We start from the raw sequence: 18,611 nt of genomic DNA on the forward strand, positions 1-18,611 counted from the left end.
CAAGGTCAGTAAACAGAAATGCAAAATGCAAATCTCTCTCTCTCATATATACAATGTATACACACACACACACACACACACACAAATACATAAATGCATATGAATGGCCTTCACTAGAGCGTACTGTTGACTGCCTCGGACTAACTAAGATTATGTAAATGAAGGCTATGACTGAAAAAATGCAGGAAAAGTTGTCTAATGTGACAGGGCCTTGAGGAAGAATGTGCAGTGGGGACTGGGTGGTCTTTTGGCCTTAGACCCTTGACACATTTTTTTCTCTTCTGGAATTTTTTTATTTTTGCGACCCTCCCTGGCCACCTGACCACAGCATCAGATTTATAATCATGAGAGATTTAAAAATGAATGCATAATTAAGGACTATTTATTACTTGTATATCTGTATTAGTTAACTACTTTCATTTACTATATTTGGTATTGCATTTTTTCATTCCTATACTTATTTGTAATTGTTTATTTTTTTTTTCATTTTCTTCTTTAAGTACTTTTAAAGAACACTGAGCTACATGCTTTGCATAAAAATGCAATACTGAAATAAATTTTATTTTCAAAAACTTCAAGTAAACAGATACTGTTTAATGGAGACATGGGTGCAAATGAGAATGGGTTTGCTTGTCATATGCTGGCTCGCGTTGCACCTTATTACAGTTTGGTTACTGACAAAGGAAAAAGGAAACAATTATGGGCTCTGAATTTTAGAAATAGTCAATTAAAAGTAAGACAAAATTTTAAAAAATATGTTGTGTTAGCAGTAGTGACTGATTAATAATTAAGAAAGTGGGTCAAATGAAAACCTACAGCCAGTGCAGTCCTCCAGGGTCTGAGTTATTATGACAGGTTGCCGCACCAACCGCATGACAAAACTGCTTAGAATCATGGTTGGCAACCACTCAGGCAGATACATGGTCCAGACCCACCCCCGGAAATGACTATCTGCCGCAGCCAGGTGTTATGTGGGCATCCCCTTGGCCTGGTACAGCCACTCGGGGAATCATGCCATATGGCCGTAGTGCCATAGCTGACACTCTCTCCCTCACAATGCAGGTAATGTGCCTCATTCGGGATTCCACGAGCAACTACTCATTCAAAACAAAGTCAAACCAGTTGTACCCAAGGATTCTCAGAAGAGACACAGTACCAAAGGAGTGCAGTCTTCATCTTAAGTCACTGGATAGTCTCCATGTTGAAACCATAGAGTAAAACAGGAAGAACTAGAACTCTAAAGACTTGGACCTTTGCCATTTTGCAAAGATACCGGGAGTACCGCACACCCCTTTCCGGTGACCTCATGACTCCCCGTGCTGTCCCAATTCATCTACTGACTTCACAGGAAGAGTCACCAGAGACATGAATGTCGCTGCCGAGGTAAGTAAACATCTTGACAAGGTAGATACTCTCTCCACAGACAGACACACTGCTGATGGCTGTGCCTAAGAGGTCATTAAAGGCCTGGATCTTGGTTTTATTCCAGGACACTCACAAGCCCAGACAGCCAGAGTCCTTGCTCAGTCGTTTGAAAGCCCCAATGACAGCTTCTATTGACTCCGCAAAGATCACAGCATCATCAGCAAAGTCAAAATCAGTGAATCTCTCTTCACCAACAGATGCCCCACAGCCACTGTACCCCACAACCCTGCCCAACACCCAGTCCATGTAAGCACTGAACAGAGTAGGAGCACGAAAACTCCCCTGACAAACCCCAGAATCAACTGGGAAAAATGCAGAGGTTCTGCCTCCACTCTGAGTAGCAGAGTACCAGTTTACTGGCCAGTCATGTTATCCAGCAACTATTGGGGGGGATCCTGCAAGTCTCACAGGATGTCGCTCAGGGCAGCTTGATCAAATGAGTTGAATGCTTTGCAAAAACCTACAATGTCTGCAAAGAAACTGTTTTGATATTTGCATCTGCGCTCGATGACAAACCTCTTTGTCACAATCTGGTCAATAGTAGACTTCTGAGGCGTAAAACCAGACTGCTCCGGCAGCTAGTAGGTAAGCAACTGCTCATGGATCGTATGGAGGATGTCCTTAGCAAGGACCTTACCCAGCCCTGAGAGCAGTGTTATCGTGATGTAATTAATGCAACCACCCTTCCCTTTCCAGGTATTAACGATATGTCCCATTTCCCAAGTCAGTTGGGATTACGCCAGTCTCCCAAATGGAAGCAAAGATTGCTTGTAATGCAAGGAGGACAGCCTTACCACCAGCCTGGAGAAGTTCACCCCAGATACCACAGATCTCTGCAGTCTTTTCCTACTTTCAGCTGGTTCACCACCTTTGCAATCACAGTGAGACTGGGTGATTCACAGCTGCAGTAATTGGAGGATCAGCCTCATGAACCATGGACTCAGAGATGTCCAACATCCTAGCAAGAGGATCAGCTTTAAACAGCTGCTCAAAGAAGCCAACCCAGCCGGACACAACTGCAGCGTCATCCGTAAGGACCGTTCCATCACCCATACTGACTGTGACTCTCTGAGGAACAGATTTGGATATGCACAGCGCTTCGATTCCTCTGTAAGCAGGATGTGGGTCACTAGACCATACATGGTGTGTCACCTGCTCACAGATTCCTCTAACAAACGCCACCTTATCTGCCCTCAGAGCCCTCGCAGCCACCCTTTTCAGTTCCCGATACAGACCAGAGTTGCCATCAAGCCATGCACTATGACTCCTTTTGATAATATCCAGGGTACCCTGCGAGATTAAATATGTCCTTCTGGGAACACCATTTCCACCAACACAAACCTCAGCAACATTCAAAGTCTTGTAGGAGACCTTTGGTGACATCACAGTAGGATCAGCAGTCACACCCAAGTCTGTAAACTCCTCACAAAAACTTGAGTGCAAAATCATTAGAAACAGCCTGACCAGGTCCAGCCTCATTCTCCTAGTAGGTGGTAGCTTAGTGGAAGCAAGCTGGATCTTCAGAGTAGCAACAAGAAATCTGTGGTTGGAATTCACAAACTGGGCACTTCTGTAGACCCTACAGTTTTATAAGAGCCTCCAGCACTTTTAGGTTTAATGGCTTGAAAACCATGAAGCCTGCTAGATTATAACTTCATGTCTGCTCCTTAGCCTTTAAGCCCCATTGTAAGCAGAACATGTGCTGCAAAACATTTGACTATAGTCAGCTCCTTTAAAAACACAAAGTCTGCTATCTCTTCATTTTACAAGCTGTAGGCTGCATGTCTCTCTGATAAGTAACAAAAGAATAATCTGCTCATTCCAGCTCCTTCTGTTTTCAATTGCTACTACCCACTCCTTTTGTTACCCTAGCAGTCGCACAAAAGCCTTCTCTCCATTGTATGTGTGCTTATTGAAAGTGTTTGATAATTTTTGTGCCAATGGTTTTACTTGGCAGTCTTCCTCCAATTACAACCAGAGCAGCATGGCACCTGTGCAAAGACATCCTGAATCAGTAACACCTGTCCCTGACCCACCCACAAAAAAACTTTCAGCAAAAAAAAAAACACAAAAAACAATAGCATACTGTCTATTTTTTATTCATTATGTCATGCCAACATTATATAAAATACTGAAAAACATAAAACCAGATGGGTGTCCTGTAATTGCATAAAGTTAAATTGATCTGAGTTGTTGTATGCTTCTTTTTAACAAGTGTTTCTGTTTATTCAAATACTCATTACTTAGTACTTAATTCAGACATGAAACGTACATTCAGTTATCAAGAATGCTGCTCAATGCAAAACAAAACCTAAATAGACAGAAGATTCTATAGTTCTTAAAAGAAACCGCTTTGTGTCCATATTGTTTCTAAGTCCACAAGAGGTTGTAATGCTTTCTGGCTTTTGATGCAGATTCCAAATTAAAACAACATCTCCGCCAAAGACAACTAGTAGTAACATAACTCTGTGCTTAAAGACACACGTGAAGAGGGTGTGCTTATAAACACACGAAAATGACAGATGTATCCCACCCTCTCACTACTGTCAAGGTGATAGAATCTGAAGTATTATTGTGGGCAACATGCCTCTAATGTTGCAGAGAAAATGAAAATTCACCGGACCATGATATGGTCCATAAAAACTACCGCAATTTGAAATCATTAACAAGCCAAAAGTAGCATTTTCCACACAAATATAAACTCCTGTCCTTCCATTATTGTCCATCTATCTCACTCACCTCTTCGCCACTTAATAGCTAATAAGAATGGCTGCCATTACATTATCCAGGTGGATGCTACACACCGGTAGTAGGTGAAGGTGGTTCATCGCTGTCTATGTAAAGCACTTTGAGTATATTAGAAACACACTATATAAATGTAAATAATAATGATGATCTGTGGTGGGCTGGCCCCCTGCCCGGGTTTGTTCCTGCCTTGCGCTCTGTGCTGGCTGGGATTGGCTCCAGCAGACCCCCGTGACCTTGTGTTAGGATATTGCGGGTTGGAAAATGACTGACTGACTGACTGACTAATAATGATGATAATTATTACTACTATTATACTGTGATGATGACAGTGAAAGGAATTTCATTCAAGTGCCTGCAGAAACTTAGCACAGGTCAAGTTCAAGATGGGCACAGAAATGATTAGACTCCAGGCTCTTTCATGGGTCACTGTTTTGCAAAGGACCTGTAAGTGCAAAAGCAGGAAAAAAAAATGAAGACGAATGCTTGTGTCAGAGTTTGAAGTCTGAACACATTAGAATATTGGAAAAATGAGGGAATAACCCTAAATCAAGTATTTCTTACACTTTTTTTTTGCTTTCAATCAGTATTTGTTTTTCTATCTTCTTATTCCTTCAGAATAGCCAAAAATGTATATTTGGAAGGTTAAAGGATGCCTCTTATTGTCCTGAAGACATAAAACCAATTTTTTTAAAATTGGTTTTATACTGATATGCCAGGTCAGGTTGAAACAGCCATTGTCTTGACTAGGTAACATGTAAGCAAAAGGTAAAAGGATGTGGCAGAACAAGAGCATGGGTTTGTGTGATACAATCATGTCAACTTGGACCAGAATCTCAAAGAAGAACTGGGGCAATAGGAGGTCCTACTCAGTATAAGCACAGTGGTCCTAAGAATTTGCTCAACAAGTATATATTTATGGGGAAACACACTGGGATCACTTGTCATGTAGCACTCTGATTAGTGTGATGGAGTTGTTTTGGAACACAATGCTGCAGTGTTTAAAGAGTATATCCTTGATTGGACTGTTTGCTATTGAAAATGTTTTGTTGACTAAAATAAAATTTAAAAAAAAACCCTTAAAATCCACATTTTCTCTTAAAATAATTAAAAAACAGATCTCTTAGTCCACCTAAGATACTAACTGACTCGGAGACAGAAGAGACCATTCATAGCAATGTGAGAAAAGGATTAGTGTCAGCTAGAAATAAATCATACAACAGGATCCCCCCAAAACGGGTCAAGTAAAGCTATGCAAATACCAACTGTTTCTTCTTCCCGGTATAGTTGCTGGGAGTGGGGAATATTTGATTAAAATTAAACTCTTTGGAACTGAACATTTCCTGAAATACTAAAGAGAAATCTGGTTTCAAAATAAATAGGGAAATTGTTTTATTAAATAGGGAAGAGGTGTAACAAAGCCACAGGGAATGCACAAACCAGTGTGTTTCTTTGTGCCGGTAACCAAGCCCAGATAAATGGGAAGGGTTACGTCAGGAAGGGCATCTGGTGTAAAATTTTGCCAAATCAATATGCAGACAACAATACAAACTTCCATGCCCCGGTCAAGCCCCGGGTTAACAACGACCGCCACCAGTACCGTTAGCCAACAGGGTGCTGCCGGAAATGGGGCTACTGTTGGCCAAAGGAGGAGAAGAAGAGGGGGGAAGACGTGTCCAGAGGCAGGAGGAGAATAGGAAGGTAAAGAGAGTGGAACTGAGAGTAGGAACTTTGAATGTCGGCAGTATGACTGGTAAAGGGAGAGAGTTAGTCGATATGATGGAGAGAAGGAAGATTGATATATTGTGTATACAAGAGACTAAATAGAAGGGGAGTAAGGCCTGGTGGATCAGAGGAGGATTCAAATTGTTCTATCATGGTGTGGATGGGAGGAGAAATGGAGTAGGAGTTATTCTGAAGGAACAGTATGTCAAGAGTGTTTGAAGGTGAAAACAATGTCAGACAGAGTAATGATTATGAAGCTGGAAATCAGAGTTGTGATGATGAATGTTGTTAGTGCATATGCCCCGCAAGTTGGGTGTGCAATGGATGAGAAAGAAGATTTTTGGAGTGATTTGGATGAAGTGATGAACAGTGTACCCAAGGGACAGAAAGTGGTGATTGAAGCGGATTTCAATGGACATGTTGGTGAAGGGAACAGAGGAGACGAGTTTGTGATGGGTAGGTATGATGTCAAGGAGAGGAATGAAGAAGGTCAGATGATAGTGGATTTTGCCAAAAGGATGGACATGGCTGTGGTGAATACATATTTTAAGAAGCGGGGGGAACATAGGACTACGTACAAGAGTGGATGAAGATACAAACAGGCAGATTACATCCTATGCAGAAGAGTCGATCTGAAGGAGATTGAAGGCTGCAAAGTGGTGGCAGGGGAAAGTATAGTTAAGCAGCATAGGATGGTGGTCTGTAGGATGATGTTGGAGATCAAGAAGAGGAAGAGAATGAGGGCAGAGGCAAGGATTAAATGGTGGAAATTGAAAAAGGAAGACTGCAAGGTTGAGTTTAGGGAGAAGATGAGACAGGCACTGGGTGGCAGTGAAGAATTACCAGACAGCTGGGAAACTACAGCTGATGTAGTAAGATTGACAGCAAGAAATGTGCTTGGTGTGACATATGGAAAGAGGAAGGAGGAAAAGGAAACCTGGTGGTGGAATGGGGAAATACAGGAGAGTATACAGAGGAAGACGAAGGCAAAGAAGAAGTGGGGTACTGAGACAGATGCAGAAAGTAGACAAGAGTATAAGGAGATAAGGTGCAAGGTGAAGAGAGAGGTGCCGAAAGGCTAAAGAAAAGGCGTATGATTAGTTGTATGAGAAGCTGGACATTAAGGAGGGAGAAAAGGACCGATGGGCTACAGAGAGGGGCTGAGCTGGGAAAGATGTGCTGCAGGTTAGGGTAATAAAGGATAAAGACGGAAATGTACTCACAAGCGAGCAGAGTGTCTTCAGCAGATGGAAAGAGTACTTTGAGAGGCTGATGAATGAAAAGAACGAGAGAGAGAACAGGTTGGATGATGTGGAGACAGTGAATCAGGAAGTGTAACGGATTAGCAAGGAGGAAGTAGGGACAGCTATGAAGAGAATGAAGAATGGAAAAGCCGTTGGTCCAGATAACTTACCTGTGGAAGCATAGAGGTGTTTAGGAGAGATGGCAGTGGAGTTTTTAACCTGATTGTTTAATGGAATCTTGGAAAGTGAGAGGATGCCTGAGGAGTGGAGAAGAAGTGGACTGGTGCCGATATTTAAGAATAAGGGGGATATGCAGGACTGAAGTAACTACAGGGGGATAAAATTGATGAGCCATAGCATGAAGTTATGGGAAAGAGTAGTGGAAGCTCAGTTAAGAAGTGAGGTGATGATTAATGGGCAGCAGGATGGTTTCATACCAAGAAAGCACCACAGATGCAATGTCTGCTCTGAGGATGTTGATGGAGAAGTATAGAGAAGGCCAGAAGGAGTTCAGTTTCATCTTTGTGGACCTGAAGAAAACATAAGACAGGGTGCCCCGAGAGGAGTTGTGGTATTTTATAAGGAATTCGGGAGTGGTACAGCAGTATGTAAGAGTAGTACAGGATATGTACGAGGGAAGTGTGACAGTGGTGAGGTCTGCGGTAGGAGTGACAGAGGTGGGATTACATCAGAGATCGGCTATGAGCCCTTTATTTGCAATGGTGATGGACAAGCTGACAGACAAGAATAGACAGGAGTCCCTGTGGACTATGTTTGCTGATGACATTGTGATCTGTAGCGATAGTAGGGAGCAGGTCGAGGAGACACTGGAGAGGTGGAGATCTGCTCTGGAGAGGAGAGGAATGAAGGGTCAGTAGGACCACCAGGACAGAATACATGTGTATGAATGAGAGGGAGGTCAGTGGAATGGTGAGGATGCAGGGAGTAGAGTTGGCGAAGGTGGATGAGTTTAAATACTTGGGATCAACAGTACTGAATAATGGGGATTGTGGAAGAAAGGTGAAAAAGAGAGTGCAGGCATGGTGGAATGGGTGGAGAAGAGTGTCGGGAGTAATTTTTGACAGGTGTGTATCAGCAAGAGAGGAAGGGAAGGTTTACAGGACGATAGTGAGACCAGCTATGTTATATGGGTTAGAGATGGTAGCACTGACCAGAAAGCAAGAGACAGAGCTGGAGGTAGCAGAGTTAAAGATGCTAAGATTTGTACTGAATGTGACAAGGATGGATAGGATTAGAAATGAGTACTGTACATTAGAGGATCAGCTCAAGTTGGATGGTTGGAAGACAAAGTCAGAGAGGCGAGATTGCGTTGGTTTGGACATGAGCAGAGGAGAGATGCCGAGTATATTGGGAGAAGGATGCTAAGGATAGAGCTGCCAGGGAAGAGGAAAAGAGGACGGCCTAAGAGAAGGTTTATGGATGTGGTGAGAGAGGACATGCAGGTGTTGGGTATAACAGAACAAGATGCAGAGATAGAAAGATATGGAAGAAGATGATCCGCTGTGGCAACCCCTAACGGAAGCAGTCAAAGAAATAGGGAAGAGGTTTATCCATCTATTTTCTGAACCTGCTTCTTCTCATACAGATTCCTGTGGAATTTATATCCACAACTAAGGGTACTGTATAATAACAAGGGATCCCTCCATCTTAAGAAACTGTGTTCCTTCTTGCAGATAAACCCTAGAACAAAGAGGGCAACATGTGGGCAGAATTTCATTTTCTTTTTAAGTGAAGCAAGGATGCGTATTTGGTGCTTTCTTGTTGATCATGGCACCAGAGAATATTGGCATGTTGTGTGTTGGTTGGACATGCAGGTAAAGGCTATGTCACATTTGACGACTTTTCTAGCGATTTTTAGTCTCAGCTTTTGTTTTACATAATCTTAGCTCAGAGGCAGTCAGAGGCATACTCCAGTGAGGCAGAGTACCTTAATGCGACATACCCAGCAACTCACTACAAATAAAAAATAATGTGTGCCAAAAAACCTTAAACCGGTTTGATTTTGTCTTTAGTCATAGGGGCAGGCTCTGTGTTGGGCCACCAATAAATGTTCATCTGGAAGTACAATGCAGTAACAAGGAATAAGGAATGTGGGTGTTTTCGAACCACAGAAGCAGAAAAGAAGCTCGTCTGCCTGATGTCTCTCATTTTACATATCATAAAAATGGAAAGATTCATTAGTTTTCTACAACATTCTCTGTTCCTATATGTACTTGCATAATTCTTATGTCCATTAAACAAGAAATACTAAATAAAAAGTCTTAATTACTACTAGTATATCTACCTATGCATACACTCACACACACATACATAAAATTATGCAAATATCGAGATATATACACATATATACACGCACACCGAAAAGTGTTTAAAAAAATAAAAAATAAAAAAAAGACACATACCAGAACCGAATCCAGCAATTGCATCACTTGCTGCTTTCGCATTGACTTCCTTGCAGATCTTGCAAAGCCATCCATGGAAGCCAATGTTGAATCCTGCAGTGTGGCAACATCTGAAACATTGCACAGAAACCTGGGCCCCTTAGGAACTGTTGCAATAAGATGTCCTTCCACATCTTTCACAGCCTCCGCTTCCATTTGAGCAACTAGAACAATTAATAAATTAAAAAAAAAAAAAGTCTTTTAGTAAAAACTTTTTTTACAAACTTTTATTCATCCTTTTCATTTAATTATATCTTAAAGAAGAGGGTATTTTTCATTTCCAATTAAGGCTTTGCTTGTTGCATGCTAACATTTAACCTTTTTCCACCAAACCAAGATTCCATCCATCCACCATTCATGTGTATTTTAGTTTTGCAAGGTTTGTAACAAGCAAATTCTACATTCCTTTAAACTTGATTTTTGTTTTTTATTCTAATTTGTAAAAAATAAGATATGGAAGAAGATGATCCGCTGTGGCAACCCCTAATGGTAGCAACCGAAAGAAGAAGATTATAATTTGTAAAAAATACTTTATGATTTAGATGCACATTGAAATGTCACTGAATTATGTTTTCCCATGCTATGCACATATGAGCCAGAGTTTATTACTGTATTAAAAGTATCAGTCATTATTAGGTTATTTTTTACACAGAACACATTTCTTTAAGCCAAAAGAGGGAAAAAAAAAGACTATGACCCCGATAACAAATGCACTGACATATACTAAAAAAAAAAAGTGTCAAGGACTGACCTTTAATTTATATACTAACTGGAGTAAAAATATCAAACATAATACCACACCAGAAGCGGATTTGTGAGCAAGGAATATTGCATGTAAAAACTGCACATTGAAGGACTCTGTGGATTCCGAGCAGTGTTGGAGAGATATACATATATACTACACATATACATACACACACACACACATTTTATATATATATATATATATATATATATATATATATATATATATATATATATATATATATATATATAAAAACATAACAGAAATAGATAAATACAAAATAATGCACTAATATATAGACAATTTCTATTGAGGTTTAATAAAATGTATCAAATCAAAATAAACAAAAAAAAAAAAAAAAAAAGAAAATGACCAGATTTAAGAACCTTAAATTCCAAATGTTTTTGCTGCTTTCCAACAGCACTAATCCCAGTTCTTGATTTATTTCCACAAACTTCCTTCCAAATTTCTGAGCTTTCTTTTGTTGCGGAGTATTGTTGAAATAATATTTTTATATATAAAGATTTTTTGCTTGCCGTTTTTGTCTCCTAGGCAAGAGTTTGTGATCATCCCTTTTCTAGTTGAGTATTTTTCATATAATTGGGGCATTTACGAATATATTTTTTGAACTTTCATTTAGAGGCACATTTGTTCCCAGTCAGTCTTGGTTAACCTCAGACTGTCTTTGTGTGCTCCCCGTCTGGGCAGACCAGTGAAATTTCTAGCCTGCTTTCTTTGCCATTTTGTAGGCCTCACACCACTTTTTGACATTTCCGTGTGTGCATTATAGCACAAGGACTGTTTCCTGCTCTGACCTCCTACCACTGAATGGAGAATTCTGCCTGTGCTTATGCAGCTAATATCCACAAGCTGCCACCTGGAGATGTTGGATCCTTTTATGGGCCTAACCAATTCTTTATTTAGAGATGGTCAGGCAACCCATGCTTATATGGTGCCTGTGCTTTAGCATTGTAGTAACAATGCTCCTGCCTACTGCCCAGGACAAGGCAAATTTTTGCTGCTCCCTTGTAGCATTACTAGACGCAAGATGATATACTTAATGCACAAACAATTTATAATCGCAATATAAGTATCACACTACAATAGACAAGCAATATAGTGCCTCCTTGGAATAACTGTCAAAATAATGCCTAAAAAAGTAATTATTATTTTTCGGAATAAAAGATTAACTTAAATATAATTAAACACATAAAACAAGCAATCAAAACAATAAAAAACATCCTGAACGCTTCTCAAACTACCTCAGCAATTTCAAACTGCCCCAGAAGATAAAAAGCACTTGCCATTTTTAACTAAATACACATAGTGCAGACCTGACATTTAAAAGACCAGTTTACACCCATTTAATAACATTATTTGAAATTAAAGTTGGGTATTTTTTAAGTCAAATTTATTTCCTTACAAACATGGCATACATGCATTTGCCACATGAAATTGTGTACTAAAGTTAAAAAAAAAAAAAATGCATAGCTAGTCCTGATATTTTACATTGAACCCAATGGGGCACAGTGCATAAAGCATAAAAACTTGCCAAATACATCCATTTTTCAATCCAAAGCAATTGTTGAGTACACCAATATTATGATGTTCAGCCATTTCAAAAGGAGACCAGCTCCGTGCACTACTTCAGAGATTGCCTTCTTACACAATAACCTTTAATCCTTGAGGGTGCAGATCCTTCTCAAAAGACCAAATCACTTTCAACTGTTCGAGCCAAGCAGTTGGTTTTATTTTGATTTGATTTACTTCCATATTTATGCGAGAACTCACACAAGTGAATAAAAAAAAGGATCCCTACTTCGAGAAAAACAGTACCAGAAAAGTGGAATAAAATGATTATTTCCAGAACCCTTTTGTTGTCACAAACTCATAACAGAAACACAGAAGGCATGTTTTCTTTTATCAAAGCTCAAAAGAGGACATATTTGGTAAGTTGTTGTACTTTTATTTTCCATTGGAGCCTCGTACACCATAAGGTTCATTGTAAAACAGCAAGACTGGCTATGTATTTTTTTTTTTTTTAAATTTATATTAAAACTTTTACTTTAAGTATCTGCCATCACTGTGAAGAAATAACTTTAATGTGGAAAAATACCAAACCTATCCATCCAACCATCCATTATCCAACTTTAAAATAAAAATATTGCCTTACCATTTCTGAAGGTAATGCATAAATAAGGCACTGGATGTGTATGTAATACTCAAAAGTTTATACGTAGGTCTTTTTTTGGCATTATTATTTTGAAATCTTAAAAATAAATACTGTTACATTAAAATGCTGCCTTTACCAAAGTACCACCTGAGGCGATCGCATGACTACCTCACCCTAAGGAGGTTGCCCTGCCTACCGGCTTTCTGGCTCATCCAACAGCAACTGTGTTCCACATTGGCGTTGCAGGGCATCTTCAACTGCCAGTGTGAATAAATGAATGAAAATAACTCAAACTTGCTGCCTTTTATGAGAATTCATTTATAGCCAAGACAAGGTCTAGTGAAGTTAGGAGTGTTACCATTTAAAACAGGTTGTGCTTCACTCTTACCAATTAACTTTTCACAGACTTAAAACACTTGTTGTTCTAAAAAGTTCTAGCATTTATTTAACTCATGTCAGTGTGGCACACCTTGTGTAGTACTTCCCACTATAATACAACAATACACATACACACGCACAATTGTACCACACATTTAATCTGCTCTAAAATACAAAAAAAATCTGTGTCACACAGTATATATTTTTTTCTGCTGTGTTATAATACGCCTTGTATTTTCTCTTGCCTTGTTATTACAAACTCTGACTAAAATTGCACTACAAAACTTCAATGGATGTTTGCAAAAACTTTCCAAAGGACTGAAACATTAAACAGCTTTCAATATTTTCCTAAACTTCTAAAAACAACTGGACACTTACTGTCTCATTCATATATGGCAATTTATAAAATGAATAGTTTATCTGAGAAAAAAAAAAAATTCAGGAAGAGCATTAGCTCCCAGTAGCAAGAAAGCAAGCGTGGAACACACACTAAAAAAAAAACAAAAAAAAAAAAAAGGTGTCATATAAATGGCCATAAAATATTAAAAGTAAGCATATCTGTTACAATCGAAGTTCACAGATCTTGCAAAAGTCTATGGTAGTACCACAATGAGTGACAACAAATTTCAAAATCATGTAAGTAATGCAAAAAAATAAAAAATGTACCAATATATATATAAAATAAAACACCATAAACCTGTCATAAGGATTTATTTGTTCATGGGACCACAAGAGTTGCAAAATGTCTTGCTGGTATCTGGAAAGTAAGCATAACTGGCATGCACAGAAATGTCTTTTTTTTTTTAAACAATGGGGTCTCTGCCAAATGCTATGTCAGCATGAAACATCAACAATTGTAAAGAGAACTGCATGAAAAACTAGTTTATCTTTGATACTGGCTATGGCTCAGCCTAAACAGCTCTACAACTACAGACTGCTATGCCTTTGTAGGCTGTTATTTCAAATCCATCAGCTTGCCTTAATATGAAGAGTACCTGCATTAGTACAGGACTGTTGGTCTTTCACAGAGAGGGCATGCATTTCTGCATTATACTACCTCCAGCTCACACATTCTAAGTTGGATTTGCACTGTATCTCGTCCAGACTTTATCTACATTGCGACCACTTCATCTCCTTGAAAAGGTTCAAAATGCTCAAATATCTGATATCTTCATATAACATCATCTTCTCCACTAGTTACCACATGTGGATCACATTTTCAAAACCTTTAACAATCTCTTCAGTATTAACAGAGCACCTATGCCTTACGATAGCCTTCACGTGTTCTACAACTCCAGTAACATCACATAAGGAGAGACCCACTGAATCTACGAGCTGATTAAGAAAGCGGGACCAGTTATGGGATGCACTCTCAACCTGCTAGGAGAAGAAGACGATTAAAGAATAAAGATTAAAACTAAATTTCCATTATGAACAATGCAGAGAAGGTTACTTCTTTTTGTAATTCTTGTGAGTACTTGATGGGAGGTGTTATTGTTTGTTATATTTCTTGGGCTTTTGTAAAAAGCTAAAATTTTACGAAGTATTATCTATCTATATGTTGTATAGTAGGGTCTCCTATTGGATGTTCAGTAAAGCCATTGACAATCAATGTCAACCATTCTGTTTTACAACGTTGGATTAACCTGTCTACTATAACTACAGCAGATGAATCCTGAAAATTCCAATAAAAAACAATTACATTTTTTTTATATTATATGTTACTTACCCCATGTAATATGTAGAGATGGCTGAGTAAAGTTTCTAATCTCATGTTTTCGTGCAGAATGAAGTTTGATATAATAGAAGCTGTTACGGGTGTCGCATAATCTACCTATCCATTATCCAACTGAATGCTCAAAACGTGCAAAACACATGCTTTTATACAACAATATGATTAAGTGATGCTTCCAGGAAAATCTGCATACAACATAAACAAGAAATGCATTCCCCATAATATTGTGCTTTTGAACTAAAGATCTGTCTCTTCCTTCACTCATTGTCTTCAGTTCAAAAAGCACAGTATTGTGTGGAATGCATTTTCACCGTTTCCAATGTTCCCTGATTTTCTGAAAGTAAACACCAATAACATTTAAGCAAAAATGCATGCAGTTTGCACATTTTGAGCATACAACTGGATAATGGATCATGTGGATAAGGCAACATGAGTAATCATTTTTAAAAAGATTTCCATGAATATTTTTCATATCATTTGCCATTGTAAAGCATTGGTCGCGATTGGCTTCTATCTATACTAATAAAAGGCAAAGCCCTGACTGACTGACTGACACTCACTCACTCACTCTCCAAGTTCCCTTGTAGGTAGAAGGCTGAAATTTGGCAGGCTCATTCCTTACAGCTTCCTTATAAAAGTTGGGCAGGTTTCATTTTGAAATTCTATGCGTAATGCTCATAACTGGAAGCTATTTTTCTCCATTTACTGTAATGGAGTTGAGCTCGAAAGCCGTGGGGGCAGAGTTTCGTGTGACATCATGCCTCCCACGTAATCACGTGAACCGACTGTCAACGCAGTGCGTAGAAAACCAGGAAGAGCTCCAAAAAGCGCTGAAGAAAACATGCATTATATAATTGAGAAGGCAGCGAAACAATAAGAAGCAAGCGAGTGACATATACTGTACTGCCATATTCATGAGTGCTGCTACTTCGGAAACAAAGCACGGTGTAAACCTAAAGTTTAAATTAAGTTCATAGACAGGCTGCTGCAGGCATTTGTCATGCCCATGGCTAATGCGGGATACAAGTTTAATGAGAGGACGCAGGGTATAAGCGAGAGTTTTGATCACTTTGTAACTAAGTTAAAATTGCTGGTGAAGGGCTGTGCTTATGCAAATTGTGTTTGTGGGGAGATTGACAGTTAAGGCGGGTGGGGGAGTCACTTCATCAACTCCCCTCCCATTCACCTCATTTCGCTCTGAGCTGAGCTCCGCAGCTAATGCACGCAGTGTTACGGAAGCGACTTTGTGACGCTGCCACCAAATACTCACAGAAAAATCCACAAGTTAATACACACGCTGTCTCTAGAGTTTCTCCACACTGAATCCTCCAGGCACTACTTACAAAAGGTCACATTGACAATCGTGTTACGTTATTTTTAAAATCTTTCCTTGTCTTAGCACAAGCACAGCTGATAAGCTTCGATGCATGTGCTCCATAACGCGTTAAAAAATAATGCATTTAATCACACTTTGCATTCCAAGCAAAGGGGAACTTCTGTCAATGCATGATTTCCTGGTACACTGATTACATTGATCATCGCTTCCCGATTCATTTTACCCTCGCACCCCCTTGGTTTGAGAAGAAGTATGAAAAAATATGAGGTTAACACAGAAAAACAGATCACCAATTCAAGCTTTATGAATAATCGATTCGCCATCAATAATTGTTTTGGTAAAGCCATACTCGGTGTAATCCTCCTTCCATTTTATAATTTTTCCGCCACTAGCCATGATTAAATGAACGGTAAAAAAGTAAGAGCGAAGAGAGGGTGACTTGGATATAAATAGGTTCTATTTAGTCGCCAGAAATATCTTTGTTAGGAATGGAAGTTGAATTTAGTCTTTAAATTTCTATGGTAAAGAAAAAGTTATGCAATGATGACTAAATTTAACTATATAAAGTCAAAAGTTTTATATATAAAGTCATTCCCGAATATATAAAGTCAAACCTTGATTATATAAAGTCACTGTCGGAATAAATAAAGTCAAAACTTGAATATATAAAGTCATTCCCAAATATATAAAGTCAAAACCTGAGTACATAAAGACAGCGTTGGAATATTTCTGAATATATAAAGTAAGCGCTGGAATATATAAAGTCAGTGCTTTATATATTCTGACAATGACTTTATATATTCAAGTTTTGACTTTACATATTCGGGAATGTCTTTATATATTAACAAAATCAATGTATTTGCTTGACACTGCAATACCTTGCAGTCTCCCTGGCCGTGGGTCCTTCCTCAGTCTCCCCCGTGGCTCCATGGGACATGGAGTCCGCCACAGCCCGGTTGGGAGATGGGGTGGCCGCTAGGGGGTGCTGCGATGAGCCAGGCACCACATGGGACGAGTTACCAGCCCCACCCGGAGGTGCAATTAAGACCAGCTGGTCAGGCACCTGGAGCACTTCCGGGTGGGCTATAAAACGGGCCAACCTCCCTTCATTCGGGGCCAGAATCGGGAGGAAGAGGACGAGGTTGCCTCGGAGGAGTGGTGGTGCCAGAAAGGGTTGGTTATAGTTTTGTGCTTTGGAACTGTGTATTGCCTGTGGGTCACTGGGAAGACGTGCGCCCACAGGTGAAGAAAAGAATAAAGCCTGTGTGTTTTATACACGTGCCTCTGCGTGGTCTGTGCCGGGTCGGGTGCTATATAGCGCCTATTAATATATATATATATACAGGGAGTGCAGAATTATTAGGCAAGTTGTATTTTTGAGGATTAATTTTAATATGGAACAAACACAGTGCTATCAGTCAATCCAAAATGTTAATAAACCTGAAACCTGAATGTTTCACAACGGAAATGTGAGTGTGAACATCATCAGGGGAATACATATGCGCACAATTATTAGGCAACTATTAGTGTGCAGATTTATTATGCAACTAAAGGAAAAATGAAAATTTTCCCATCTCACTTGTTTATTTTCATCTGTTATAGTGAGAATAATAAACAAACACCTCAAAATTTACAAATAAACATCTCTGACATTTCAAAAAAAATAAATCAATCAATCAATGACCAATATAGCCACCCTTCTTTCCAATAACAGTCATAAGCCTTTCCATTCATGAAGTCTGTCAGTTTCTTGATCTGTTGACGATCAGCTTTTTGTGGAGCAGTGACTACAGCCTCCCAGACACTCTTCAGAGAGGTGTATTGTTTTTCTCCCCCGTAAATCTAGCGTTTAAGAAGTGCCCACAAGTTCTCGATAGGGTTTAGGTCAGATGAGGAAGGGGGGCCATGTCATTATTCCTTCATCTTTAAGGCCTTTACTGGCTGGCCACGCAGTGGAGAACTTCGATGCAAGTGATGGGGCATTGGCCTGCATAAAAATCATGGTCTTTTCCTGTATCACTGTTTGAAGAAAGTGTCTTGAAAAACTGGCAGTAGGTTTGGGAGCTGATTTCGAGTTCATCTTCAATGCAAAAAGGTCCAACTAGCTCATCTTTAAAAATACCAGCTCATACCAGTACCCCACCTCCACGTTGGAGTGGAGCTCTGTGCCCATTACTGATCCACAGGTCCATCCATCTGGTCCATCAAGAGTCACTCTCATCTCATCGGTCCATAAAACCTTTGAAAAAAATCTGTCTTCAGATATTTCTTGGCCCAGTTTTGACGTTTCAACTTATGTTTCTTGTTCAGTGTTGGTTGGGTTTCAGCCCTCCTTACCTTGGCCATGTCTTTGAGCACTGAACACCTTGTACTTCTGGGCACTCCAGGTAGGTTGCAGCTCTGGAATATGAAAGTACTGGAGGATAATGGGTTCCTGGTAGCTTCACGTTTGATTCTTCTCAAATCTTTGGCAGCTAATTTGCGTCTTTTGTTCTCAACACGTTTCTTGCGACCCTGTTGACTATGTGCAACAAAATGTTTGATGGTTCTGTGATCACACACCAATATCTTAGCAATTCCAAAAGTGCTGCATCCCTCTGAAAGACTTTTTACAATTTTTGACTTTTCAGAGTCAGTTAAATC

The 18,611-nt window shown here is 39.5% G+C and overlaps 1 protein-coding gene across 4 annotated transcripts in view; it reads right to left on the minus strand.

Moving 5' to 3' along the window:
- The window catches only part of ahi1 (Abelson helper integration site 1), a 224,629-nt gene that overhangs the window by 119,094 nt on the left and 86,924 nt on the right, over positions 1 to 18,611 (minus strand). For all 4 annotated transcript variants that reach the window (XM_039738537.1, XM_039738538.1, XM_039738536.1 and 1 more), the window contains exon 18: positions 9,563 to 9,765. In XM_039738537.1, coding sequence (XP_039594471.1) covers positions 9,563 to 9,765 — 203 coding nt within the window. The remainder of the gene's footprint in view (positions 1 to 9,562; positions 9,766 to 18,611) is intronic.

The sequence above is a fragment of the Polypterus senegalus genome, chromosome 16, assembly GCF_016835505.1.
Source record: "Polypterus senegalus isolate Bchr_013 chromosome 16, ASM1683550v1, whole genome shotgun sequence".
NCBI classification, from domain to species: Eukaryota; Metazoa; Chordata; class Cladistia; order Polypteriformes; family Polypteridae; genus Polypterus; species Polypterus senegalus.